Genomic DNA, 27,962 nt, shown 5'->3' with positions numbered 1-27,962 from the left:
TATTCGACTATTCGCGATTAATCGACACGCAATGTAAGTCTATGGGAAACCAGAATAATTTCACGTTGGACCTAACGGTGAGCTGTGGTCACTAAGGAAAAGGCAGAATCTCTCGCTCTTTCTCTCTCTTCCATGGTGCTGGGAGCCGGAGCAGCCGGGACTAGATATGCATCGTTCCTGTAAGCTGCGGCAACGTGTATATAGATGACGCTGTGCGGCCAATCACAGTAACACCAGAACAAAGATGGCTACGACACTACTGTGAGGGCAAGCAACATCAGATGTGTTCATTGGCTGGAAAACAGGCGCCAGGAAGTCAGAAATGAAAATAGAGTGGATAACGAATGGCGCAATTAGCCTGTTATCCGTCAGATACCGAATAGTGGCGAATACATTTACCTCTCCCTACTGTTTACCTTTGTTTTGTTAGCAAATCAAAGAGACTGTCCACTACTTTTACATTGATAAGCTATCCTTAATATAGGTCATCAAAGTCTAATCAGTAGGGGTCCGACACCTCCCATGCCCACTCATCACCAGTTCTCTGTCCTAGCAGCAGGAAATGCTCGGTTCTGGAGCTGCCCCATCTTCTGATAACGGTCAGATACTCCACATCCGCCTCAAATTGATTTGAATGGAAGGCGGATGTGCAGTACCCGGCCATGGCCACTATCAGCAGCTCCGGAGCTGAGCATTTCTACACTGAGAACAGCTGATCTGCGGGGGTACAGAGTGTCGGACCCTGACCGATCAGACTGATAGCCTGTCCTTAGAATAGGTCATCAATATAAAAGTGGTGGACAATTCCTTTAAGCATTTGCATAATGCACTAGAAAGGACTGTTGCAGATCTATATGGTACGGGTGCCAGCTTGGGGGAAACAACTACTTGAGAGGTTCCCTATGCCTTAAGATTTCAAAAACATGGCTATAGTCTAATTAAAACTGTTACACCTGTCCACATGTCTGTAGTTTTGAAGCTCAGATCTATTTTCTGTAAGAGTACGTTCACATGTCGGCTTTGCAATAGGCACAACCATAGAAATCCAGGGTAGACAGATTTCATCCTTGGATGCGTAGACCGATGTCAATTATGCTCCTTGAATGGGGATAATCCGATAGCATTTTCATGCAGATTTTTTTTAGGGGGGTGCAATGGGGAAAATAATGGATGCAGATTATTTCTGCATGCGGGCAGGGTTTCAACAACGTTTTAATGCATTTAATGCAGATTTCACACAAATTTTGGAGTTGAATCCATGACAAATCCAGAATGTGCCGCACTGTAACACCAGGCACAACCCATGGACATGAGAGTATTTTAGCAGTTATGTCCAGGACAACTCAGCTAAAACCTAGAAAATTCCACATTAACCCCTTTCAACAGCTCAAAATAAGGTGGCAAAATAAAAAAAAAAAAAAGAAACATACATCCCAAACTGCCCGACTCCTTACTCCGCACTATGAGTGTCGAGAGCAGAAGACTGGCGGTGGACACAGAAAGACGCCGGTATATATTTACCTCTACCACCCTGGGGACATTTTATAGTGAATTATCCCTCTAATTATGCTCAAAGATAGAAAATATTGCCCTGTTATTGAGTATATCATCTGCACAAAAGAAAATGATCCAGAAATGATCAACAACTGGGAGAAATCCTAAATCAGATATTTCTGTAACTTCACTCTCATAGTCCCGTGGAGCTCCCCAGATGTAGAAAGCAGATGGGATCACTTTATGCCGTGTATCTGACTTTCATCAGACTAGCTTTGGAAAAATCCCACTACGAAAATCAATGACACATTTGTGCAATAGGTGAAGCGACTGGATTTCCATAAACAAGATGCAGTTTCCTCCGATGTGCGTATCCCTGCCGGTAGCTGAACTACTGAATACACACATTGTTGTCGATGACCAAGAGTGTGCTGAGGATATGAAAGCATTTCCAAAGAAATCAGCACCTTGAATACACCCACACAAACATTTCTCCCACTCCCTTTCACTCCCAGTAACAGCATGGCTCTCCCTACATAAGGAATCCGATCTGTAAAGGGATCCATGCTGCCAAATATCCCTGCTGGAGCAAACCACCAGGAGAAGGTCCTCAACCATAAGTGAAGTCAACACCAATTCATACGGGACACAAGGCACACATGGCTTTGTATCACTAAATATGCCGATATCTTCTACAGAGAAAGTCCTGTCACCTATTGAAAGCGAGAATTCTAAAAGTCAATATTGACCCTTTAAATGGGCTAAGACACGTCTTAAGACCACCATACACATTAGATGGTTGTCGGCCAAATGAGACATCCCCTGAGATGTCTGGTGCTGCTCATCTCCAGGAGTCAATCCAATCGGCAGTTTGAAATGCCAATATTTTTCCTGACAAATTGTCCATACACAGACTGTCAGCCAAACCAAAATCTCCATTTGCAGACAGGATTATACAGCCATTCTCACAGATTTTTGATGGAAGTACGCAAATGTCATCAGGGATTTTTGCCACTCATCAGAGAAAAGCAGAATAACTGGTTGGCTGGTGGAGAAACCGTTAACACTGGGTGTACGGGGTTAAGTTTCTCCTTGTGGAAAGCACCTAGTATAGCGAGACTCCCCTGGGAATTTATGTTCTCCTGCTTTGCACTGATGAGAGGTGAGAACCACAAAACAGTGTGTGCCAATGGAGTTTTTTCTTTGGCTTGCAATTTTATTTACATTGGGTATGGAAAGTATTCAGACCCCTTTAAATTTTGCACTTTGTTTCATTGCATCCATTTGGTAAATTCAAAAAAGTTCATATTTTTCCCCATTAATTTACACTCTGCACCCCATCTTGACAGAAAAAATACAGAAATGTAGACATTTTTGAAAATTTATTAAACAAGAAAACCTGAAATATCATATGGTTTTAAGTATTCAGACCCTTGCTCAGTCACTCATATTTTAGTCATATGCTGTCCATTTCCTTGTGATCCTCCTTGAGATGGTTCTACTCCTTCATTTGAGTCCAGTTGTGTTTAATTTAACTGATAGGTGTATGCCTTTCCAAATCAAGTCCTGTCTATATAAGACCTCAGACCTCACTGCGCATGTCAGACCAAATAAAAATCATGAGGTCAAAAGGAAATGTCCAAGGAGCTCAGAGACAGAATTGTGGCAAGGCACAGATCCGGCCAAGGTTATAAAATAATTTCTACAGAACTCAAGGTTCCTAAGAGCACAGTGGCCTCCATAATCCTTAAATGGAAGAGGTTTGGGATCACCAGAACTCTTCCTATACCTGGCCGTCCAGCCAAACTGAGCAATCGTGGGAGAAGAGCCTTGGTGAGAGAAGTAAAGATGAACCCTAAGATCAATGTAGCTGAGCTCCAGACATGCAGTGGAGAGATGGGAGAAAGTTCCACAAAGTCAACTATCACTGCAGCCCTCCACCAGTCGGGCCTTTATGACAGAGTGGCCTGACGGAAGCCTCTCCTCAGTGCAAGACATATGAAAGCCCGCATAGAGTTTGCAAAAAAAAAAAAACAACAACACATGAAGGACTCCCAGACTATGAGTAATAAGGTTCTCTGGTCTGATGAGACGAAGATAGAACTTTCTGGTGATAATTCTAAGCGGTGTGTGTGGAGAAAACCAAATTGTCTCTCCAGTAAAGGAGACAAACTCTAGCACAGCGCCACCTATTGGAAGTAGCCAGGCACTGCTCATCACCTGCCCAATACAATCCCAACAGTGAAACATGATGGTGACCGCATCATGCTATGGGGGTGTTATTCAGCTACAGAAACAGGACGACTGGTTGCAATTGCAGGAAAGATGAATGCTGCCAAGCACAGAGATAGAAAGTCTCTTCTAGAGCGCTCTGGACCTCATTTTTGGCCGAAGGTTCACCTTCCAACAAGACAATGACCCTAAGCACACAGCTAAAATAACAAAGTAGTGGTTTCATAACAAATCTGTGACCATTCTTGACTGGCCCAACCAGAGCCCTGACCTAAACCTAATTGAGCATCTCAGGAGGGACCTGAAAGTGGCTGTACTCCAACGTTCACCATCCAACCTGACGGAACTGGAGAGGCTCTGCAAGGAAGAATGGCAGAGGATCCCCAAATCCAGGTGTGAAAAACTTGTTGGTTAATTCCCAAGAAGACTCATGGCTGTACTAGCTCAAAAGGGTGAGTCTACTCAATACTGAGCAAAGGGTCTGAATACTTAAAACCATGTGATTTTTCAGGTTTTCTTGTTTAATAAATTTTTAAACATTTCTACATTTCTGTTATTTTTCTGTCAACATGGGGTGCACAGTGTACATTAATGAGAAAAAAACAAATTAACATTTTTGAATTTCCCAAATGGCTGCAATGAAACAAAGTGAAAAATGTAAAGGGGTCTGATTACTTTCCATACCCACTGTATGTCTCATATCCATTTACATAGTGACTTTGGCTGCAACCAAAGTGCGCTCGGTGCCGCTGCAACCTTGCGGGGCTGTAGAAGTGAGGTCGCAATGTGACACCTGCACAACTGAGACACACAAGACTCACAAAATTCAGCCGAGGCTGATCTTTGCGACTTGTTTGTGGCAGTTGTGTAGGTGCTGCAAAGTGAGGTAGTGGTGGCACCAAGTGAACGTCTGTCACTGCCAAAGTCGCCGTGTAGCCTTAGGGTACGTGACCACGATCAGTGTTTGCAGTGTTTTGGATGCAGCGTGATTTTGCTGCGTCCAAAACACTGCATTGTTCAGTACAAGCACAGTGTATGGGATTTTTAAAAATCCCATGTCCACTGTGTGTGTATGGCCCGCAGCAAAAACTGACCTGCGGTGCGACTTCCTGAGCCGCTACATGTCAATTCTTTGCTGCGGAGTCGCAAGCGTCCTCCATTCGGCACGAACCACTAATCTCCTGCGGCGGGAGACTCACGGCCCCGCAGGTCAGGATCCGCCATAGGTCAGGACACTAAAAGAACATTTTGCTTTCCCCCCCCATTCATTTCTAGATTTAGTGCCTTTTTACAAGAAGTCAAACTAAGAACACTCAATCACAATAATCAAGACTGGAGAAAACAATGGCATCATTTATCCCTTTCAGCCGAGCACGTCCTGTGCCTTCACCATCATTCCAATCTGCTGCTCTATAGAAGCAAATCTTTCTCATTTGTTGCTCTTTATCTCTGAAATTTTCTCCCTTGAGAAAATACGGGAACACCTAACTTCCTCCTTGCAGATCCAGCTGGAAGTAACTCCATTTTTTACTTACCAGGTATCAGAAGAAACAGAATGGAGCCAAGATCAAAAATTCTATTAAAAAAGGAGAAATCAGACAGGGCTTCTTCATCAGTGATTGTCAGCAAAGTTTGATCAGTTTTTTTCCACTGATGAGAAAATAAAACTTTCTTCAGCTTCTCCTGCTGACAGTTTCACTGACCCATAGACTTGCACTGCTGATTTTTCAGATCCATAGACTATAATGGGTACGAGTGTTATACAGTCCTGCCCGAAAGTGTTGGCACCCTTGAAATTGTTCCAGAAAATTAAAATTACAGAAGTATTTCTCCCCAAAACATTATTGCATTTACACATTTGTTTTTTGTTGTGTTGCTCTAATACACAACAGAAATAGGGTAAAAAAGGCAAATTGGACAGAATTTCACACAAAACTCTAAAAATGGGTGGGACAAAATTATTGGCACCCTCAACTTAATATTCAGCTGCACATCATTTGGAATAAATAACTGCAATCAATCACTTCCTATAACAATCAAGCTACATTAAATTCCCTATCCGTATGTCTTTGTGTGGGAGAATATACAAACCCCTTGCAGATGTTGTCCTTGGTTGGATTTGAACCCAAGACCCCAGTGCTGGAAAGCTACAGTGCCAACCACTGAGCCACAGTCATAAAAGGGTCCCACATTTATCATGTTTTACATGGTGCAGCTGCAGGTTCCCATTATGGACCTAGGAAACTGTATCCAGTGAAAGGTGATTGGGGCAGATGCAAGTTGATATAGACCCAATATATACCACAAGACAGTAACCCAATTAGACACATTAGTCACCATTGTGAGAGAATACAAGCCATTTTGTATTCTATGGACCCCATCTTGTCTTATAACTCAATGATGTCTTAGGCTTGGTTTACACTTCCGTTAAATTGTATCAGTCATAATCCGCTGCTCCGGTAAACAAAGGAATCCGTTTAGCAGATTCCGTTGTTCCCATAGACTTGTATGAGCGGCGGATTGTGACTGATGATGCGGTGTTGCACCCTCCGCCTGACTGATCAGTCGTGGAACGACTGACCGCGGGGCGGAAGGAACACAACCTGTAACGTTTTTTGAGCAGCGGAATCCGTAGGATTTCGCTGCGCATGCTCTCTCTGGCTCCCTGCACCTGTAACCAGGATACACATCGGGTAACCAAGCAATGCGCTTTGGTTAGTTACCCGATATTTACACTGGTTACGTGTGCAGGGAGCCAGCGCTAAGCGGTGAAAGCTGGTAACCAGTGTAAATATCGGGTAACCAAGCAAAAAGTGCTTTGCTTTTAGTTACCCGATATTTACCCTGGATACGTTTGCAGGGAGGCTGACACTTCCCCGCTCTGCTCCGCCCCCTCCCGCACTCCGCATGTGTATATACACACACACACACACACACACACACACACACACATTACCTGTTCCCAGCCCTGCAGTCCCCGCGGCACTGATGTCCTCAGCGCCATGGCCCCGCTCAGCTCCACCCACCTCAAACTCCGCCCCCCGCACGCAACGGAGTCCGACAATGAATTCTGTTCTTTGTCATCTGTTGTACAACGCATCAGTCAAATGCGTTAAGCAACGCATGTGACTGATGCAAAACAACGGAAATGTGAACCTAGCCTTAGGTTCAGCTAACACTGATAGGCGGGGAAGTTTCACATTTCTACACACACCCCTGCGTCTCTTACTGGTGCTTGGTCATGTCTTTGTTTGGAATACTATATAAGCTGGTCATATGATGTAATAAAACAAAAACTCTCAGTATACCATATTAGTGTGCTGTATTGATTTCTCCAAGCGCTTGTAAAACAAATTTTATTAATTGAGGAGTTCCCAGGGCATAGAAGGAGTGAGTTTCGCTCACACCACTAAAAGTGGCACCAATGTAGCTAGAAAATTATAAGGGCAAGATATCATGCTCCAACGCCCAAGGAATAAAAAGGTCTGGCTTTAAAGAGGAGGGCAATAAAATATTGACAAAGTTTCTCATGCGTTTTCTGAATAGCCTATGGGGACACAATAGAGAGGCTAAGTGCCAAGTATACTCAGGACACGTATTGGGTGGCTACTTCCCTTTTACCTAGCACCAACAGAATGAGGAAACTGGGAAAAGGACTCATTATTCAAAACCACCTTGTATGCGACATTACCTGTGAAGTTCATGGTGTACATTGGGCCTGCTGAGCTATGGATATGGCGCTAAGATAAAAGCATTATATGAGGAATGATCACGAAAATGTGTAAGCAAGGATCTCCAAGTATCCACGTGTCTAAGACGGCCTGGGACAGGAGCAAGCCACATATTACTACGATTGATAAGGGAAGCAATAAAGTCATAAAATATAATTAGTCATAAAAGAAATCCCATTGGGGAGTTTCAGGATAATTCAGTGAGTAAGAAAACATTCCAATGTAATCCTGAAGAAGAGACGCTGGAGAAAACAATGGTGCCTGGAGCAGGTCACCCTGTGTAAAGGAATAATACCGTATTATTGGCAAACATTATGCTAAAGTATGCATTGAAAAGAGCCGAGCGACAATAAAGGTGGCGTCACACATAGCGACGACGACAACGACGTCGCTGCTAAGTCACCATTTTCTGTGACGTAGAAGCGATGTCCCGTCGCTGTGTGTGACATCCAGCAACGACCTGGCCCCTGCTGTGAGGTTGCCGGTCGTTGCTGAATGTCCTGCTTCATTTTTTGGACGTTGCTCTCCCGCTGTGAAGCACACATCGCTGTGTGCGACAGCGAGAGAGCGACGAACTGAAGGGAGCAGGAAGCCGGCGCCTGGCAGCCTGCAATAAGCTGTAACCACGGTAAACATCGGGTAACCAAGAAGCCCTTTCCTTGATTACCCGATATTTACCTTAGTTACTAGCGTCCGCCGCTCTCACGCTGCCAGTGCCGGCTCCCTGCATACGTAGCTGGAGTACACGTCGGGTAATTAACCCGACGTGTACTCTGGCTAGGAGTGCAGGGAGCCGGCACTGGCAGCGTGAGAGCGGCGGACGCTAGTAACTAAGGTAAATATCGGGTAACCAAGAGAAGTGCTTTCCTTGGTTACCTGATATTTACCTTAGTTACGCTTCCACGCATCGCTGCTGGCTGGGGGCTGGTCACTGGTGAGATCTGCCTGTTTGACAGCTCACCAGCGACCATGTAACGACGCAGCAGCGATCCTGATAAGGTCAGATTGCTGGTCGTGATCGCTGCTGCGTCGCTATGTGTGACACCACCATTAGTAATTTTCTAAAATTTCTGATTGTCACAATCTGGTTTAACACTAGAACTACTGGACTCGTGACACCTATATAGAAATACATAGTGCAAAGTAGTCAAAATGACTACCTCAGTAGTTCTAGTGTTAAAGGATTTCCAGAAAGTTTCAAAACTTATGACACAGAAAGAAAGGTTATAATAAAAATCTATTACTTAGCAGATAAATGACACCCCATCCATTAGCCACATGACCACTGCAGTCAATCACTGAACTCAGTGACGTTTACATGTGGCACATGACTGCGGAGGCCAAGGATCAGCTACAATAGACACATGAATAACAGACGTAATGCCCATTTCATTCCCTAAACTATAGAAAGATTTGAAAAATCCTGAACTCCTCCTCCAATACTTCAATGAAAACTTTCTATATAGAACAAAACAAAAAAAAAAAAAGGAACAGACAATTTAAAGGGAATCTGCCAGCAGGATATTGCTATGTAAGCTGAAGACAGCATGCTGCAAGGGTTTAGGCCCTGTGCGCACGCTGTGGATTTACCACGGATTTTGCGGCGGATTTGCTGCAGAAAATGTTTCTAACATTGCTGCAGTCATTCCCCAGCAAATTCTATGGGTTTTAAAAAAATGCTGTGCGCACTGCGTTTTTTTTTTTTTATACCTGCGGATTTTCCGCTGCAGAATTAATGAGAAAGTCACTTCTTTTCTGCAGGTACCTGCGGTTATTGCCAGAGATAATGGTAAAAATCTGCAGGGACCAACCTGCGGAAAATCCGCGATAAATACACATGCAGATTTCGCTGCGGTTTTGGTGCGTTTTTTTACCGTGGGTGGGGGATTCTTTAAGAGGGTCCGTTTTTTTCTTAAGAAATGGTCACTTTCTAGTGCGCACACAGCCCAACAGAGAATTCAAGGATGCCTGTCTTGTCACAGGGCATGCTGTTGATTATTTGAAATGTTTGTTTAAGCAACAGGACTTATCATTGCTAGGACTAAAATGTCACCTGCATGACAGTCCAGTACGACCCCTCTTGTGATTGACACCTCATTATCAGTGTACAATCTCTATTGAGAGCTGAGAGCGTTGCCCCTCGCCCTGCTATATCGCCAAATCTAAAAATTTGGATTGTGTTTGAACGGTGGCACCCAGTAATCTAAGGACCTGTGCGCACAGTGCAGTTTTTGGCTGTGTGCGCACTAGAAAAGTGATTTTCTCAAGAAAATTTCTTGCGAAACTTTTGGGAGTTGAAGATTACCGCATCTGCGGTAAAAAACGCACCAAAACCGCGGGAAAAACGCATGCGGTTTTTCCGCGTTTTGGCCGCAAGTTGGTCCCTGCATTTTTTTATGCTGTAACTGCAATAATATATAAATAAAGCATGTTGGAAAAAAAAAAGAAAGAAAAAAAAAAATAGATTAATGGATAGATAGATAGATAATTAGATTGATCTGTCCTCTATCAATCAATAGATAGAGTCCCTGTGAGGACACTGCAGTTCTCACGATTGGTAGTATATTCACATTACCGACCGTGATAAATGACCTGTAATTACCTCTGTAGGCTCGTTACGAGGCTGCATTCAGTACAGTGTCAGTCGCGGCTGGATGCAAGTATCGTGGGACCTGCGTGGATTACGACGGAGCTGTGTGTTGGGGGATGTAATAAAGGGGTGAAAGAGGGGGCTTTTTTTGTCTTTTATTTAAAATAAAAAGGATTTTTCGGTGTGTGTTTATTCACTTTACTTACAGGTTAATCATGAAAGCTGTCTCAGATGCTGCCATGATTAAGCCTGGACTTAGTGGCGGCGATGCGCTGCCATTTAACTCCTTATTACCTGGATTGCCACCGCATCACGGTAATCTGGAAGAGGCAGGGACACTCCGGGACTGCCGCATAATGGATTCGACAGTCCCGGGGCAGCGGTGGGCTGATATTCTGAGCTGCGGGGGGGGGGGGCATTAACCCTATACCGAGGATATACCACACATCATTTGCTACCTGCAGTATACCCACGGTATTTCGCGATTACATTACAGTGAATGGAGTGAAATACCGCAGCTACCTGCGGAAAAGTAGTGACATGGACATTTTCTCAAGAAATTCTGCAGAAAGAATGTTCTTGGAAAAAAAAAAAATGCAGTGTGCGCATAACTTTTTTTTTCCCCATAGGTTTTGCTGGGAAATGTCTGCAGAAAGGTTACAAACATTTCTCAAGAAATTTCTGCAGCAAAACCGCGGGTAAAAACGCAGCGTGCGCACAAGGCCTTTGATGCGTTTTTTGGTGCCTTTTTTAGTGCAGTTTGTTGCCCAAATCTGCATGACTATCCTTATCCCAGAACAGTCTATGAGAAATCAGAAGTGCTGTGCTCACGTTGCTTCTTTTTTGCTTGCGGTTTTTGGAGCAGAAAAAAGAAACAGCATGTCAATTGTTGGTCCGATTTTTTCCTGTGGTTTTAGCCCTTGAAGCCATTGAATTCAGTAAACAAAAAAAAAAAAAAAAAAAACCACCAAAAACACATGTTTATTGGTGGGTTTTTTTGGCCACAAGATGCATTTTTGGTGCATACATACCCTAAGTGATACATCATTGGATTCAGGAGCTCTTTTCCTACATCATGCTGCTCTCAGACGAGGTAAGAAAAAAAACAGCTGACAGATTCCCTTTAACAGAGTTACTCATTGTGAGCAAATACAGAAAAGTCGCTTCCTCAAAATACAGACAGAGCAAACAGTACCGTACATCTTTCTTCTAATGGATCATGCCATACACAGGAGGCTAGGGCAGTCCGGAAATCAGCTGTCTGAAATATCTCACAGAGTGACAAAGAAGAACAGACACTGGGGATAACATAAGTGGTGGGTTTGGATGGAAAATTAACACCTGGTCATATATTAGATTCCATGGATTACTACCCCTCTGTTTGGTCTGCTCATTATAAATGGGATTATAATATTGATGGCCCACCCTTAGAGATTTGTTTCCAGACTGCCTCCTGATCAGCCGATCTCAGCCTCCTTTATTCCCCAGCTCCTTACACTTTATGGTGACTGTGCCTGCTGCTGCGGCTCTTGGCCACTTCATTACATGAGACGGAGCCACAATAACAGCTGATCGGTGGGTGTCAGAGTCAGACCCCTCTGATCTAACAGAGTCCTTGGCTAATTCCTTCCCGGAGGGATATCTAGCTACTTTTTGTGTTGAGACTCCTAACAGAGGCTCCACCGACCTTTTTGATTTACATACTTCCCAGGGGGCAATGCACCTAGGATTTCACTGTGTTGAGCGCCCTCGCTGGCTGCCAGCAGTGTTTTCTCTGGCTGGTCTCCCTGGGATCATTGATTGTTTTGTCTTGTTAAGTATAGGGTAGTGGCGGGCACAGGGCATTGCAGGACCTTAGGTATCCATGGTTAGGACCACACAAAGTCACAGTTAGTTTCTTGTGGTCATAACCATGGATACCTAAGGTCCTGCACATGAGGTAAGCAATATAGCTAATCAGGAGAACTATACTACATCTCTAATTGGAGGTATTTGCTAATATTTTTACACCTACTACATATTAGGATACGATCTTGGAGAGAGGAATACCCCTTTAAGAGAGATATATATATATATATATATATATATATATATATATATATATATATATATATATATATATATATATATATATATATATATATATATATATATATATAATATATATATATATTTTTTTATGAGTAGAGCCACATAGAGTAATATTAGCCTGGCTAGAAGGCCCCTCTTTTGTAACCACCCCCTTCCCACCAACCCCTTCTTCCATACTCTCACTTGGACACCTTCATGGAGCTGCCATATTAAAGCCTCTTGCAGTGCGGATCTGGCCCATCCAGAGAAAATATCCGGCTGCATATCCAGTCATCAATGAGGCTTTCTCACCGAAACGCTGGGTCAGTTTTATTTTCACATGGGTCATTTTTTAAGCATAAAACACCATCACCTCAGGACATAGAAATTGCCACCTTGCCCTACCCAGGAGAAAAAAACTCAGACAAAAAAATGTGCGTTATGTTACTTATTCCTTCCAAAGATCATACTAAGGACCTGCGAGTGGAAGAAAAGCGGTTCCAGCAGCTAAATAGGAAAGGGTTCTTTACAGTTAGAGCAGTCAGACTGTGGAATGCCGACCACAAGAGGTAGTAATGGCAGATACTATAACAGCTTTTATAAAAGGGCTGGATGATTTCCTCACTACACACAACATTGTTGGTTATAAATGACAATTACAAAAAAAAATAATAAATGGAGGACGGTTGAATTAGATGGACCTAGAGCTCTTTACAACCTAAGTAACTATGTAAAGAAAGCGTGTTTTCAACCCACCACCCACAAAAAAAAAAAAAAAAAAAATTGCAAACCCAATGCCTAGCGGTAAGGCTGAGCTCAGGAGAAAATGATGCCGCCATTCGTCACACTCCTACTAAAGCTCACCTTTCTTACAGAAAAATAAGTGACTATATCTTAGGCCTTTTTCAGACAGTGTGGCTTTACCCGCGGTTTGTTTTTTTTGCGTTTTTGCTGCAGAAATTACTTGAGAAAATGGTTGTACCTTTCTGCAGACATTCCCCAGCAAAACCTATTGGAAAAAAAAAAAAAAAAAAATATCTGTGCGCACACTGCGTTTTTTTTCTCAAGAACATTCTTTCTGCAGAATTTCTGGAGAAAAAGAATGAGCCTGTCACTTCTTTTCTGCAGGTACCTGCGTTTTTGCCATAGATAATGGTGAAAAAAAAAAAAAAAAAACACAGGGACCAACCTGCGGAAAAAACGCATCAAAATCGGCAAGCGTTTTTCAATGAGTTATTGGTGCGTTTTTTGAACGCAAGTGCGCTAATCTTTTAGACTCAAGAAATTTCTTGAGAAAAATCCTTTTTCTAGCGCGCACAGGGCCTTACGCATAAAGAAAAGCTCTGAGGATCCGGCTGAGGAATGTAAGCGGTGTATGAAAATGCTCAAACACAAGTGTGTGCTTTATCTGCAACCTGACACACACGACCCTCGGCAGAGGCCAACATGAAGAAACCGGGCGCTCCGCTAAGTGCTCACGTGATTACGGGTGGAGGGTAACGTCCCAGACTCCAGCCCCCCGCACACAACTTACATTTCCCACCTCTCGTGGTTTTCTATACTTTGCTTGGATAGGCTTATTCTGATATAAAATGTAATACCACATCCCGCAGTCACAGAATACATTCCATCCATGAGCACACGCAGCGCGCAGACCACCCGGGGCCCGGAGGAACATTCAGTGCCACAAGAGGCCGGCACAGAAAATGCTCATCAGTAGTATCAGAAGAACATTGTTTCACAGAAGGGAAAATAAATATTTAATATGGCCCTAGTTTTAGGAGGGTTTTTGCAGGACGCAAGAGCGTATCTGACTATATATGACTATAGGAAAGCATTACCTGTCATGGGAGACATACCGTGACAAACAGCGCGACAGAACGTGCACTGTAAATTACTCTCATAGCAGTTAGGTGAAAAAAAGAAGACCCTTTGAACAGTTTTTCAGTACAAAATGACTGCTCAAACCAAGCACAGATACTCGGTGCACCCTTGGTGTGCAGCAACAGTTCAGTACAGCTTCCCATCTATCTCCCCTCTCCTCTGGCTCCTGTAAAGAGCTGTCAATCAAGGACAGGATGGTGGAGATACTAACAAGGAGAAAACAAGGTGCACTGAAAATTTTGATCAAGTCAAGAGTACACTAGCACCTATGCTTGGTTTGAACAGTCATTTTGCGCTGACAGACTCACTTAAAGGAAACCTGTTACCTACTCACCTGTGGGGCGGTCTGATCGGTGAACTAGAGATGAGCGGTTCAGTGGAGGTTCGGTTCGCCGGCAACCAAGGAGCCGAGCCTCCACTAGCTCGAGCTTGAACTGAGCCCTGGAGCAAGTAACCGATTGGCACTTTGAGTCTCTGCTCACAGCCATAAGCAGATCATTTCCGGGGGAGGGCAAGTGGGCTTTACAAACTATTTGTTGGGCTGCACACTACATGTGATCGCGCTGATGTTACCCCCAGTGTGCGTTATTCAAACATTGCAAGTGTCTTGCACAGAGCTGAGCAACAAGCGAACCTGAACACAGCTTTGCTCACAAGAGTGACGTTCGCACATGAAGCATCCGAAACTCGAACCTTGATTTTTTTTTTGGAAGTTGAAGTGCAGGGTAGAGATGAGCGAACCTGAGGTTTGACTGAACGCCCTCTATCCTTGTGATCGCCGTCATCCTTCGTTTGGATGATGCATCCTACATGATCCACAGTGTCCTCCGTTGTGCTCCTGCGCACTTCTCTCTGCCATGCTGAGGGTAGCGCAAATTACTGTAATGCACAGGTGAACGCCCGCGCATGTACATTACAGTACTCTGCTCCCCCTTCAGCATGGCAGAAAGAAGTGCGCAGGAGCGCAACGGAGGACACTGTGTGGACGAAGGACACGTCATCTACATGAAACAAGAAGGAAGATAGTGAGCGCAAGAACAGAGGAGGCGCCAGACCCCAGCGATGCCCATCGGACCGGAACGTATCGGACCGCCTCACAGGGTCTCATTAAGGGGTTTGCTCACACTAGCATATATTCTCCCATGCGAGAGAAATCGGATGGATTATGCAAATTACCCTCACTTGCTCATTTTACTGAAATCAGATTCTCTTGTATGCGAGAATCGCGTACACGTCAGGAGAAGATGGAGACCTTAATGAGGTTGGCCATTACTTTTACATTGATGGCCCATCCTAAAGCGGGCTTTACACGCTACGATATATCTTATGATATGTCGTTGGGGTCACGTCGTAAGTGACGCACATCCGGCCTCGTTTGATATATTGTAGCGTGTGGCAGCTACGAGCGAGTGTGAACGAGCAACAATACTCACCTTATCGTTGCTTGTTGACACGTCGCTCATTTTCAAAATATCAAACGTCCTTCTGCGTGCCGGTTGTTCATCGTTCCCGAGGCAGCACACATCGCTCCGTGTGAAACCCCACGAACGATGAACATCACCTTACCGGCGGCCGCTGGCAATGCGGAAGGAAGGAGGTGGGCGGGATGTTACGTCCCGCTCATCTCCGCCCCTCCGCGTCTATTGGCAGGTGGCTGTGTGACGCCGAACGTCCCTCCCCCTTCAGGAAGTGGATGTTCGCCGCCCACATTGAGGTCGTTCGGGAGGTAAGTACGTGTGACGGGGGTTACTGACTTTGTGCGACACGGGCAACAAGTTGCCTGTGGTGGACAAACGATGGGGGGTGGGTGCGATCGCACATGAAATCGACGCGTGTAAAGTAGCCTTTAGGCTCGGTCATCAATGTCTGATTGGCCGGGGTCTGACACCAGACCAGTTGTTTTCGTGCCGCTGGCAGCAGCAAGTGCCTGGTAATGCTCAGTTCCGGAGCTGCCCCGTCTACTGATAGCGGCCACAGCTGGGTACTGCACATCCGCTTCCTACGGATTTTATTGGGAGGCGGATGTGCAGTACCCGGCCGATCAGACATTGATGACCTTTCCTAAGTATAGGCCATCAATCTTCATGACATCTGCGTACAGTCCAATGTTTTGCACACACCCATAGATCTGAATGGGTGAGCGCCGTCCGATATACGCTGCCAATCACAGAAATGTTTTCTCATGTCGGCTGGATCTGCTGACAAGCTATTTTTTTTCTTTACACTACCGTGTGTTAGTAACCCGATACATGCCCTTGGCCCCCTTTTGCTTTGGCTGTATTATTTCCACTATTGTTGATTAGTTGTAGGATCCCTTATGAATTTTATAAGTTGATTCACTTAGAATAGCATAAGTTACCAGAAAACAATCCAGGGGAAAACCGAGAGAGCGGCACAATTAGGATTCACGTCAGGGAGCTCTCCACTACTTTCTCCTAGAGTTTCCCAGCAACAACACGAGAACAATGAAGCCGAGTGCCTGGTATTTTTCCACGGGTTCTCCGATACGGCAGCAGACAACATACGTGAAGGGAAGCTTTACAGAATTCAAGGCTGACGAGCCAAAAACAAACGCTCACATACTCTGGCAGTGAATAGACTCCTCCTGTGATAGAATAAACATGCCTTCCCTATGTACACATGTAAACCACAAACCCTCAAAAGTTTGGTTAGCAATATACACATGACCCACTATATTCCACACAACTCGAGCAGACACGGCGCTGGCCCTCCAGACACGGCGCGCGCCGACGGCCCTCCAGAAACGGCGCGCGCCGACGGGCCTCCAGACACGGCGCGCGCCGACGGCCCTCCAGACACGGCGCGCGCCGACGGCCCTCCAGACACGGCGCGCGCCGACGGCCCTCCAGACACGGCGCGCGCCGACGGCCCTCCAGACACGGCGCGCGCCGACGGCCCTCCAGACACGGCGCGCGCCGACGGCCCTCCAGACACGGCGCGCGCCGACGGCCCTCCAGACACGCCGACGGCCCTCCAGACACGGCGCGCCAAGAATGACAAAATGCTATGAGGGAATTTATTTTAGACCAGAATACTGGAGCAAGAAGACTTTTTTGGGGGGGCACCACACCTGGATGTCCTACAATGTGACTTTTTAAGTTTATATGTCACGTGACACAAACAGTTGCTATCCCAATATCACCACTATCTGCATCACTGGGATGCAGATAGTGGTAAATACATTGGTGGAGGACAGAGCCGCTGGCTCCTTCTTCCACCTATCATTATGTGTTGATGTGCTCTTGCTTCCAACAGCAAATGAAGTCAAACCCACTTCATTGTTGTTTCCCATGGGGGATAAGTTGCTACCATGTATTCTCTTCTCCCCATTGAGATAAACATGCATTCCTGCCTATGGGAGGTGGGGAGGAATAGCTCTAGGCCAAATAAGAAGTTAAGGATTTTAAACCCGGAAATCCTCTAAAGGTCCAGTCACACTAAGCAACTTACTAGCGATCCCAACAACGATAGGGATCGCTGGTAAGTTGCTAGGAGGTTGCTGGTCACACTGCGACGCTCCAGCGATCCCACCAGCAACCTGACCTGGCAGGGATCGCTGGAGCGTCGCTACACGAGTTGCTGGTGAGCTCACCAGTGACCAGCCCCCAGCGCCGCGTGGAAGATGCTGCTCTTGGTAACTAAGGTAAATATCGGGTAACCAACCCGATATTTACCTTGGTTACCAGCGCACTGAGCTACATGTGCAGAGAGCAGGGAGCAGCGCACACTGAGCGCTGGCTCCTTGCTCTCCTAGCTACAGCACACATCGGGTTAATTAACCCGATGTGTCCTGCAGCTAAATGTGCACAGAGCAGGGAGCAGCGCACAATGCTTAGCGCTGGCTCCCTGCTCTCCTAGCTACAGCACACATCGGGTTAATTAACCCGATGTGTCCTGCAGCTACATGTGCACAGAGCAGGAGCCGGCACTGACAGGGAGAGCGGCGGAGGCTGGTAACAAAGGTAAATATCGGGTAACCAAGGACAGGGCTTCTTGGTTACCCGATGTTTACTGTGGTTACCAGCCTCCGCAGAAGCCGGCTCCTGCTGCCTGCACATTTAGTTGTTGCTGTCTCGCTGTCACACACAGCGATCTGTGCTTCACAGCGGGACAGCAACAACTAAAAAATGGCCCAGGACATTCAGCAACAACCAACGACCTCACAGCAGGGGCCAGGTTGTTGCTGGATGTCACACACAGCAACATCGCTAGCAACATCGCTGCTACGTCACAAAAGTTGTTCGTTAGCAGCGATGTTGCTTAGTGTGACGGGGCCTTAACGGTCGCCAATTTTTAATTGTGTGTGTCCAACACTCAGCACCCCACAATCAGATAATTTGAGGGAGCTTGTGTGAGAGCTGCAGCTTCCTTAATACAGAAAAACAGGAAGGATTCCAGCTCCCCACATGGAGGGATAAGAGGACGGTGCAAGGAGGGTAGAAGTCCAATTAGCATATAGAAAAAACTCCAGCATCCATGTCTGTATAGAGTAAAACTTTGGCTTTATTTCAAAAAATTATTTTAAAATTGATATATTATGTTAATTATCTTGTTCAGAGGTGTCTTGTTCTGTGGTATATCCGGTTGTTCCTCTTTTCAAACCTCTCGTGTATATGATGTGGATAGATGATTAAGGATGCTCTTGTGTTCAAAACGCGTCTTTCCTGACCATTGCTTTTATGAAATTTTAAAAGAATTTTTTGAAATAAAGACGAAGTTTCACTCTATACAGACATGGATGCTGGAGTTTCTTCTATATGCTTCCTTAATACAGTATTTGCTTCATGCCATCTACATAGTAACGGCAGTGCAGACTATTGTAGCGTTTCCCACTAACTCCCGTAGGTAAAGATTGCAATATCCCACACGAGTGATATAAGCAGGCAGAGCGCAGGTAGACGGCACAATGTAGACATGAAGGGACTGACCACTACCTGGACAACCCCTTCTCAAGTTCTGTATTCCTCTTGTTGAGAAGAACAAAAATAAAAAGAAAACAACACACACACACACACACACACACACACACACACCTCTTTCATTGTCCTTGTATCAGCAATGTAGATACTGGGCCTCCCGGCGACTGCATGGCATTGTTATGGCACATGAGCGGTATTCCCATCTCCTATCGCAATATGTAGTAGGTGTAATAATGATAATATTAGCAAATACCTCCAATTAGGAATGTACTATAGCTCTTCTGATTCACTGTCACTTACCTCATGTGCAGGGCATTGCAGGAACTCAGGTATCCATGGTTATGACCACTAGCAACTAACTGTCACTATATGACTGGTTATAACCATGGATACCGGAGGTCCTGCACATGAGGTAAACAAGATCGCTAATCAGGAGAACTATACTATATTTGTAAGTGGAGGTATCTACTAATACATATTGGAATAGGATCTTATGAAAGGGCGTCACACGGTACGATCTATCGTGCGATCGCACGAGCAATCGTACCCGCCCCCGTCGTTTGTGCGTCACGGGCAAATCGCTGCCCGTGTCGCACAAAGTCGTTAAACCGCCTTCACACGTACTTACCTGCTGAGTGACCTCGCTGTGGGCGGCGAACATCATCTTCCTGAAGGGGGAGGGACGTTCGGCGTCACAGCGACATCACACAGCGGCCGGCCTATAGAAGCAGAGGGGCGGAGATGAACGGGACGTAAACATCCCGCCCACCTCCTTCCTTCCGCATAGGCGGCGGGTGCCGCGGGAAGCAGGTAAGCTGCAGTTCAGCGTTCCCGGGGTGTCACACGGAGTGATGAGTGCTGCCCCGGGTACGATGAACAACCGGCGCCATGAAAAATAAACGATTTTTTAAAAATAAGCGACGTGTACACGACTCACGATTTGTGACCGATTCAGCGGCGCTCGGAGGTGTCACACGAAACGACGTCACAAATGATGCCGGATGTGCGTCACGAAAACCGTGACCCCGACGATGCATCGCACGATAGCTCGTCTCGTGTGACGCCCGCATTAGAGATGGAAATGCCCCTTTAATTTCAGCTGAGAGGGAATGTGAAGGCAGATGCTTATAGGCTGTTGTAGTCACATGATGTCCCCCGCCAGATGTTGATGAGGAGCGGCACCGGTCCAGGAGGGGAGTAGCTTTTTGCTTTTTATCTTAGACGTTGGGCTCATTAGGTAGAAGCTGTAAAGTAGGGGACAACCCTTTAATACTCCATCTTTCATAGATGAAGTAGCTGAATGTGGGATTAAGCGATCTCACCAACAAACACTTCTGTATATTATAACGAGCAGACATGTTTAGGGAAAACTGGCACCAATAATAATGGTAGAAAGCTGCAGTATTAGCAGCCGCTGACACACAGACATCACTCGAGCTGCGGCTACATCACTTACAACACTATGGCTTCTGTCACATGGATGAGCAAGACCGGGAGGACGGAAAGTCAGGGACAAGTGTTTGAGGCTTGTGTTATTCTGGTCATGAATCACTTAAAGGGGTATTCCCATCTGCCAGATCCTATCACAATATGTAGTAGGTGTAATAACAATATTAGCAAATACCTGCAATTAGAAATGTAATATAAATCTCCTGATAAAGCCTTGACTCTTACCTCATGTGCAAGGCATTGCAGCTTAGAGATCTATGGTTACGTCCACTCAAATAGTAACAGTTAGTTGTTTGTGACTATAACCATGGATACCCAAGCTGCAATGCCCTGCACATGAGGCAAGAGACAAAGCTATAAATCAGGAGAACTATATTACATTTCTATTTGGATGTATTTGCTATTATTAATTATTATTATTATTATTATACCTACTACATATTGGGAGAGGATATTGGAGATGGGAATACCACTAATTAAGGCTGCTTTCACACATCCGGTTTTTGCTGTGCGGCACAATCCGGCTCTTTGCAGAAAAAACGCAACCGTTTTTTTTGCCGCCGGTTGCGGTTTTTACGCATAGACTTTCATTAGTGCCAGATTGTGCCGCATGGCCTTGCGTTCGGTACGGTTTTTGCCGGATGCGGCATATTTAGCCAATGCAGCGGCCAAATGGAACGTTGCCTGGCACGTTTTTTTGTCCGGCAAAAAAAAAAAAACGCATCCGGCCGCCGCATGCGCTTTTTTGCACTGCGTATGCTCAGCAGTGTGCCGCAACTGGCAAAAAACGGACGGGCCGCATGTAAAAACTTATGCAAAGGATCAGTTTTTTTCGCCGCATCTGTTGCATAGGTTTTAGAGCCGGATTTAGCCGCACTGCAAAAACCGGATGTGTGAAAGCAGCCTAATGATACCACAACAAAAATCTTCACAATCACCAGGTAGTGCAGAGATTTTTTTCGCTTGCAAGTTTACGTATTGAGCAGATTAATCCATTAAACCCTATTGTACTCCGAGGTATATAAAAACGAGGGGAGATCGGGTGTACGCCACGCCATCATCAGGGGACAGATGTTTATTTTTGCGTTTCTTTCTTCAGGTCAATGCATTTCAGAGATCGACTGTCTTCTACATCAGGACATTAAGGAACCATCATATTGTCTAGTTTGATGGTTCCTTGATGTCCTGATGAAGGAGACAGTCGATCTCTGAAACGCGTTGATCTGATCTGTACAAAGAATAAAGAAATGGAAAAATCAACATCTGTCCCCTGGTGATAGATGGGGTGTACCTCGTTTTTATACATTGTGCTCCTGGGCTGCAGTCACCTCTTCATTGTGACTGACAACCCTATAAGCAGGGCTGTGGAGTCGGAGTCGGAGTCGGAGCTCATTTTGGTGGAGTCGGAGTCGGAGTCGGTATAAAATGCACCGACTCCGACTCCTAAAATATATAATAAATTGGGGACAGTAGTGCAATGCAGAATGTGCTGAATATTTTACTAAATAACAACATTTAGTATAATGCTTATATTTAAGTGAAAAATTTATTGTAGTACAATGTGAACATTAGACATTTAATTATTTTTATGATACAATAATCAAGATATTTGGATAGAACATAAAATATTTATTGGAATACAACTTTAGAACACAAAAAAACTAATAAATTGTAAATATGTAATATATATAATATATATATATATATATATATATATATATACAGTGTATATACACACACAAGATATATATGTAATCTACTGTATATTACATAGTGTATTACATATTTACAATTTATTACAGTTTTTTGTGTTCTAAAGTTGTATCCAATAAATATATTTTATGTTCTATCCAAATATCTTGATTATTGTATCATAAAAATTATTAAATGTCTGATGTTCACATATACATGTTCATGTACTACAATAAATTTTTCACCTAACTATAAGCAATATATGTAGGAGTCGGAGTCGGAGCCGGAGTCGGAGTCGGAGCCGGAGTCGGAGTCGGTGCAAGAGAATTTGAGGAGTCGGAGTCGAAGGTTTGGCTTACCGACTCCACAGCCCTGCCTATAAGGTGAGTGTCTCCTCACTTGCCCACTGGTGTTTATATGGTAAGACCCTATTGCGCTTGTTCCTTCCACAGTTTCTCTGCTACTCCCTGAGATAAGCGGCACCAGAGGAATATTCATGGTGGCATGTGGGGTGATGGATGTCAGCTGAACAACGCTTATCTCATGTCTACACTGTAAGGTGACTAAGAGCTTAGAGGATGTGTGACATCAGAAGTCTGCACTGTCAGACAGCAGCCATGACACCACTATCATCACAGGCCCACAGAGACATGTCCGCTGACAGCACGGACACCGGTGTCTCCTATTCTCGGCCAAGATCCTCCTCAAAAGAATATAAACCCAACAATGACAGGCAGCAGAGGAAGGGTGTAGGGCTGCCGGCCTCACCAACGTATTATTACATATAAATCGCTTTATCCACCCCTCTAATTATTTCCTTTCATACAGGTCACTTGTTAGACAACACTCGGCTTTTGAAGTGACATAAACCTGAGGAGAGTCCCCTCTTTTTGATGCTACAAGTCTGAGAAGAAGATGGAGACAAAGATGGGAAAGAATGGAAAGTGATCATTAAGTCTGGGAAGACCCAAGATCAGACATTGGAAAAGTCATTAAATAATGTAGGAGATAGCGAGCTTAGAGGAATAGCATGGAGAACATCCAAAACATACAAGTAGAGAATGCTGTCCACCATAAACACATGGGACAGATGTGAGGTGTATAATAAACCCCGAAAATCACACAGGAGGGCTCTTACACGACGATATGGGGTCACATCTCCCGTAATACCTGTAAACCTGGCACAACAGGGCTGGACATGGCCGTATTCTGGTCAATGGATGAAGCCCGCAGTTCTCCATTTTTTGTCCTCCAAGCACGTGACATTCACAACTCCTACAGACTATTCCAAGTCTCTACAGAATCAATTCTTTGCCATTTTTACATCAAAGAAAATAATATCATCACTTGTTCTCTTAGGGAATAAAGTACAGCAAGTTATACCCGCACTTGTACCCGCATGGCAGTATCTGGGTCTCAGTAGATCTCAGGTGTTGAGGAGCTTGCGATGTGCCCCACATGGAGTGTCTCACCTTGGCGCTATGTCAAGTGCTACCCTCCCTACCATGTGTGTATATCACTAAGACAAGGTGTAGGGCATTGGGACAGAATATGCCACAGATAGGCACTGGCAGCTCTCGAGACCCATTGTACCGATTTTATATATTTGTAACATTCTGTGAAAACCTCAGAAATGGTTTTGCTCTCGGACAGTATACAGATGGAAGACTATTTCCAGGACCTTAAAACTGATATTCCACCCTTAGGATAGTCCATCAGCTTTAGAACTGTATGTCTCAGGGGTACTTCGCACACTACGACATCACAAGCCGATGATTGCGATGCCGAGCGCAATAGTCCCCGTCGCAGCTGCGATATCTTGGGATAGCTGCCGTAGCGAAAATTATCGTTACGGCAGCTTCACATGCACTAACCTGCCCTGCGACGTCGCTCTGGCCGGCGGGTCATGCGGTGTCACAGCGACATTACATGGCAGGCGGCCAATAGAAGCAGAGGGGTGGAGATGAGCGAGACGTAAACATCCCGCCCTCCTCCTTCCTTCCGCATTGCAGCCGGGACGCAGGTAAGGTGAGGTTCCTTGCTCCTGCGGCTTCACATACAGCGATGTGTGCTGCCGCAGTAACGAGGAACAACATCGTAACATCGGTCCTTCCGAAAATATGGAAATTACCGACGCTACACAGACCATACGATTTCGACACTTTTGCGCTCCTTAATCGTGGTAAAAAGGATTCACATACTGCGATGTCGACAGCGACGCCGGATGTGCATCACTTTCGATTTGACCCCACCAACATCGCAGCTGCGATGTCATAGTGTGCAAAGTACCCCTAAGTCTTGGCACCCCTAACAAATCATATGCCCATGGAATACCAGCCAGAACTCCGTCTTTATTCTTCACCCTGTGCAGCGCCATAACTTTAGGACCGGCGGTGTCTGCTAAAACTGGAATACCGGGCACAACCACTACTCAAAGTGAGGAACGGTACCCTTCCAAGGGCTGGACCCACTACTCCAATAATGAAGGCCTACCCCAAGGTCAGCTCTGGATAACCGCCTTAATGGAAAATATCACTACTGTTTCCAATGTAGACTGGCAATAACGTGCAAGACCCCCACTTGTAATATGCATGTGCCATAAAGCGGAGCGTGCACGGACTATGGTGGGTCTACCTGGCGAGCACATGTGCCTTAGTGATGAGACCCCTAGAGAATCATATTCTCATCCCAAAAAACGGCTTCAGATCCGCAGGGATTCTGCCCAGTGTGGACGTACCCTTCCTCTTTATACAGCCCCCTCTCTCAACTGGAGGGGACTGAGCGGAGGATGGGGGTGGTCTTACAGGAAAAGTTCTCTATGGAGAAAAAGTTTCCATACCTTAGTAATGATGAGAAGTTCTCCATGCTCTTTACCTCCCTTCAGGGTAAATCCCCACGGAGCCCCTCCAGTGAGCAGCACATCCACAAAGCGATAGCCCTCCAGCAGCCTCCTCTCCATCATCATGGTCTGCCCTTGGTCCACCATGCCAGCCCTCATGTCCTCCGGCAGGAAGCTCTCCTGCCCACCTCTGCTCTCCAGGTTCTCCATGGTGCTGGCCAGCTGTGTGCACTGTGAGTAGGGTGGTCCCGGCTACACATCAGTCCTGCTCAGCGGCCCCCGGGACAGGAGTGCACAGCCTGGAGCGGGCCCTGCGAGCGCTGCCATTGCCCTCCCTCCTCGGGATGAACCATGGGGAGCGGGACTCGCCGCACAGATCGCCGTCACCTCCGTGCAGATCTCCGGAGCTCGCCGTCCACCTGTTGTCGGTCACTTTGTCCCGCAGATCGTCCCCTTCCCGCACAGCACACTCCGGTCACCGGGGAGGTGAGCGCCGCGGACTCTTCCTGTTCTTCCCTCTCTGCCTGTTGTGCTCAGCACGTACAGAACACACGGCCTGCAGGAGCCTCCCATCCCCCTCCTGGCCAGCAATCACTCACTGATTATCCCTGGGAGGGAATGTGTCACTGCACATGGAGTGTTACCATATATCAGCTGTGCCTGGGCACGGAGGCTACCTCCACGGCACTGGGCGCGGAGTGCTGCCCCATGGCACTGGGCGCGGAGTGCTGCCCCATGGCACTGGGCGCGGAGTGCTGCTCCATGGCACTGGGCGCGGAGTGCTGCCCCATGGCACTGGGCAAAGAGTGCTGCCTCCATAGCACTGGGCGCGGAGTGCTGCCTCCATAGCACTGGGCGCGGAGTGCTTCCCCATGGCACTGGGAGCGGAGTGCTGCCCCATAGCACTGGGCGCGGAGTGCTGCCCCATAGCACTGGGCGCGGAGTGCTGCCCCATGGCACTGGGCACGGAGTGCTGCCCCATGGCACTGGGCGCGGAGTGCTGCCCCATAGCACTGGGCGCGGAGTGCTGCCCCATGGCACTGGGCGCGGAGTGCTGCCTCCATAGCACTGGGTGCGGAGTGCTGCCCCATGGCACTGGGCGCGGAGTGCTGCCTCCATAGCACTGGGTGCGGAGTGCTGCCCCATGGCACTGGGCGCGGAGTGCTGCCTCCATAGCACTGGGCGCGGAGTGCTGCCCCATGGTACTGGGCGCGGAGTGCTGCCCCATGGTACTGGGCGCGGAGTGCTGCCTCCATAGCACTGGGCACGGAGTGCTGCCCCATGGCACTGGGCGCGGAGTGCTGCCTTCATAGCACTGGGCACGGAGTGCTGCCTTCATAGCACTGGGCGCGGAGTGCTGCCCCATGGCACTGGGCGCGGAGTGCTGCCCCATAGCACTGGGCGCGGAGTGCTGCCCCATAGCACTGGGCGCGGAGTGCTGCCCCATGGCACTGGGCGCGGAGTGCTGCCCCATGGCACTGGGCGCTGAGTGCTGCCCCATGGCACTGGGCGCTGAGTGCTGCCTTCATAGCACTGGGCACGGAGTGCTGCCTTCATAGCACTGGGCACGGAGTGCTGCCCCATGGCACTGGGTGCGGAGTGCTGCCCCATAGCACTGGGTGCGGAGTGCTGCCCCATAGCACTGGGTGCGGAGTGCTGCCCCATAGCACTGGGTGCGGAGTGCTGCCCCATGGCACTGGGCGCGGAGTGCTGCCCCATGGCACTGGGCGCTGAGTGCTGCCCCATGGCACTGGGCGCTGAGTGCTGCCCCATGGCACTGGGCGCTGAGTGCTGCCCCATGGCACTGGGCGCTGAGTGCTGCCCCATGGCACTGGGCGCGGAGTGCTGCCTCTATAGCACTGGGCGCGGAGTGCTGCCCCATGGTACTGGGCGCGGAGTGCTGCCCCATGGTACTGGGCGCGGAGTGCTGCCTCCATAGCACTGGGCACGGAGTGCTGTCCCATGGTACTGGGCACGGAGTGCTGCCCCATGGTACTGGGCGCGGAGTGCTGCCTCCATAGCACTGGTTGCGGTGTGCTGCCTCCATGGCACTGAGCACAGAGTGCTGCCTTCATGGTGTCGGAGGGGCCGCGCTCGCTACGCTCGGGTCTGGGGCTGCTGCTGCTTGGTGGCTCGAGCGGTGGGCCGGACCCGGGGACTTGAGCAGTGCTCCTCGTCCACGAGTGAAAAGGGGGTGGTTTGTTTTGGGAGATAGTCCGTGACGCCACCCACAGGTCGTGGTGATAATGGGCACCACCGCTGCTGGTGACGGAGATCCCGGGAGTGATGGCAGGGAGCAGCTAGGATGTTGGTTCCCCCTCCGTGGGTAGGGGTTGGTGATCCCGGGGCCCAGTGGTGGTACGGGGAGGCAGGGTAGCTGGGGTGCAGGGTTGCGGAGGCAGCGCGGCGCGGTGCCGGATGGCACTATTGTACTCACTCAGGCACAGATTCACAGAGTCTCTGGTAAACCAAACGGCTGGATGGATGGGTCCCGCAGCCGGCTGCAGTGTCTTTGCTCTCCCCTGACAGGTTGATGGTGGCTGTCTTTCCCTGCAGCTTTTGTAGAATGTGTTGACTCCGATGGTTTCCCAACGGTAGTCCGCTCCCCGGCGTGTATGTACCGAAGGAGCCCGTTTTGCCCGCAGGCGCTGGCCCTTGGATCTCTAGCCTATGGCAGTGGCTCTTTATCCTCACTGTGTGGACGGTTGCCTTCTGTCGGGTCTTGGGTGTTAGGGAACCCCTGGGGTTCCGGTCACTCTCGGATTTGACCGTTGTCGGCGGCTCCTAGCCTGGTCGGGGTCTGATGGCCCTGCCTTTGTGCTTGGTACAGATCTGCTCCCCGGTTCGGTTCCGCTGACCCGCACCACCTCCTGCAGACGGCCACCACCGTCTGCCGACCTTGCTGACAGTGCCTGGGCTCCTACCCAGACACTAGCGGTTTCTGTCCTCTCACTTTCAACTCCAAACTTCAACTCCTCCATTCCACTAAAGTAAACAAACTGCCTTTTCCCGCCTCCAGGCCTGTGAACTCCTCGGTGGGT

General features: G+C 47.3%; 1 protein-coding gene across 4 annotated transcripts in view; it reads right to left on the bottom strand.

The window, feature by feature from the left end:
• The window catches only part of SHROOM2 (shroom family member 2), a 256,754-nt gene extending 231,233 nt beyond the window's left edge, over nucleotides 1-25,521 (bottom strand). Inside the window, exon 1 of one of the 4 annotated variants that reach the window (XM_075335491.1) lies at nucleotides 24,922-25,521. In XM_075335491.1, coding sequence (XP_075191606.1) covers nucleotides 24,922-25,131 — 210 coding nt within the window. In that variant the 5' untranslated portion in view covers nucleotides 25,132-25,521. The remainder of the gene's footprint in view (nucleotides 1-24,921) is intronic. The other 3 variants (XM_075335489.1, XM_075335488.1, XM_075335490.1) reach the window with 3 other exon arrangements.
• Between the last annotated feature and the right edge of the window lie 2,441 nt (nucleotides 25,522-27,962).

The sequence above is a fragment of the Anomaloglossus baeobatrachus genome, chromosome 2 (assembly GCF_048569485.1).
Source record: "Anomaloglossus baeobatrachus isolate aAnoBae1 chromosome 2, aAnoBae1.hap1, whole genome shotgun sequence".
Classification (NCBI taxonomy): Eukaryota; Metazoa; Chordata; class Amphibia; order Anura; family Aromobatidae; genus Anomaloglossus; species Anomaloglossus baeobatrachus.
This window is presented reverse-complemented; position numbering and strand designations above follow the sequence as displayed.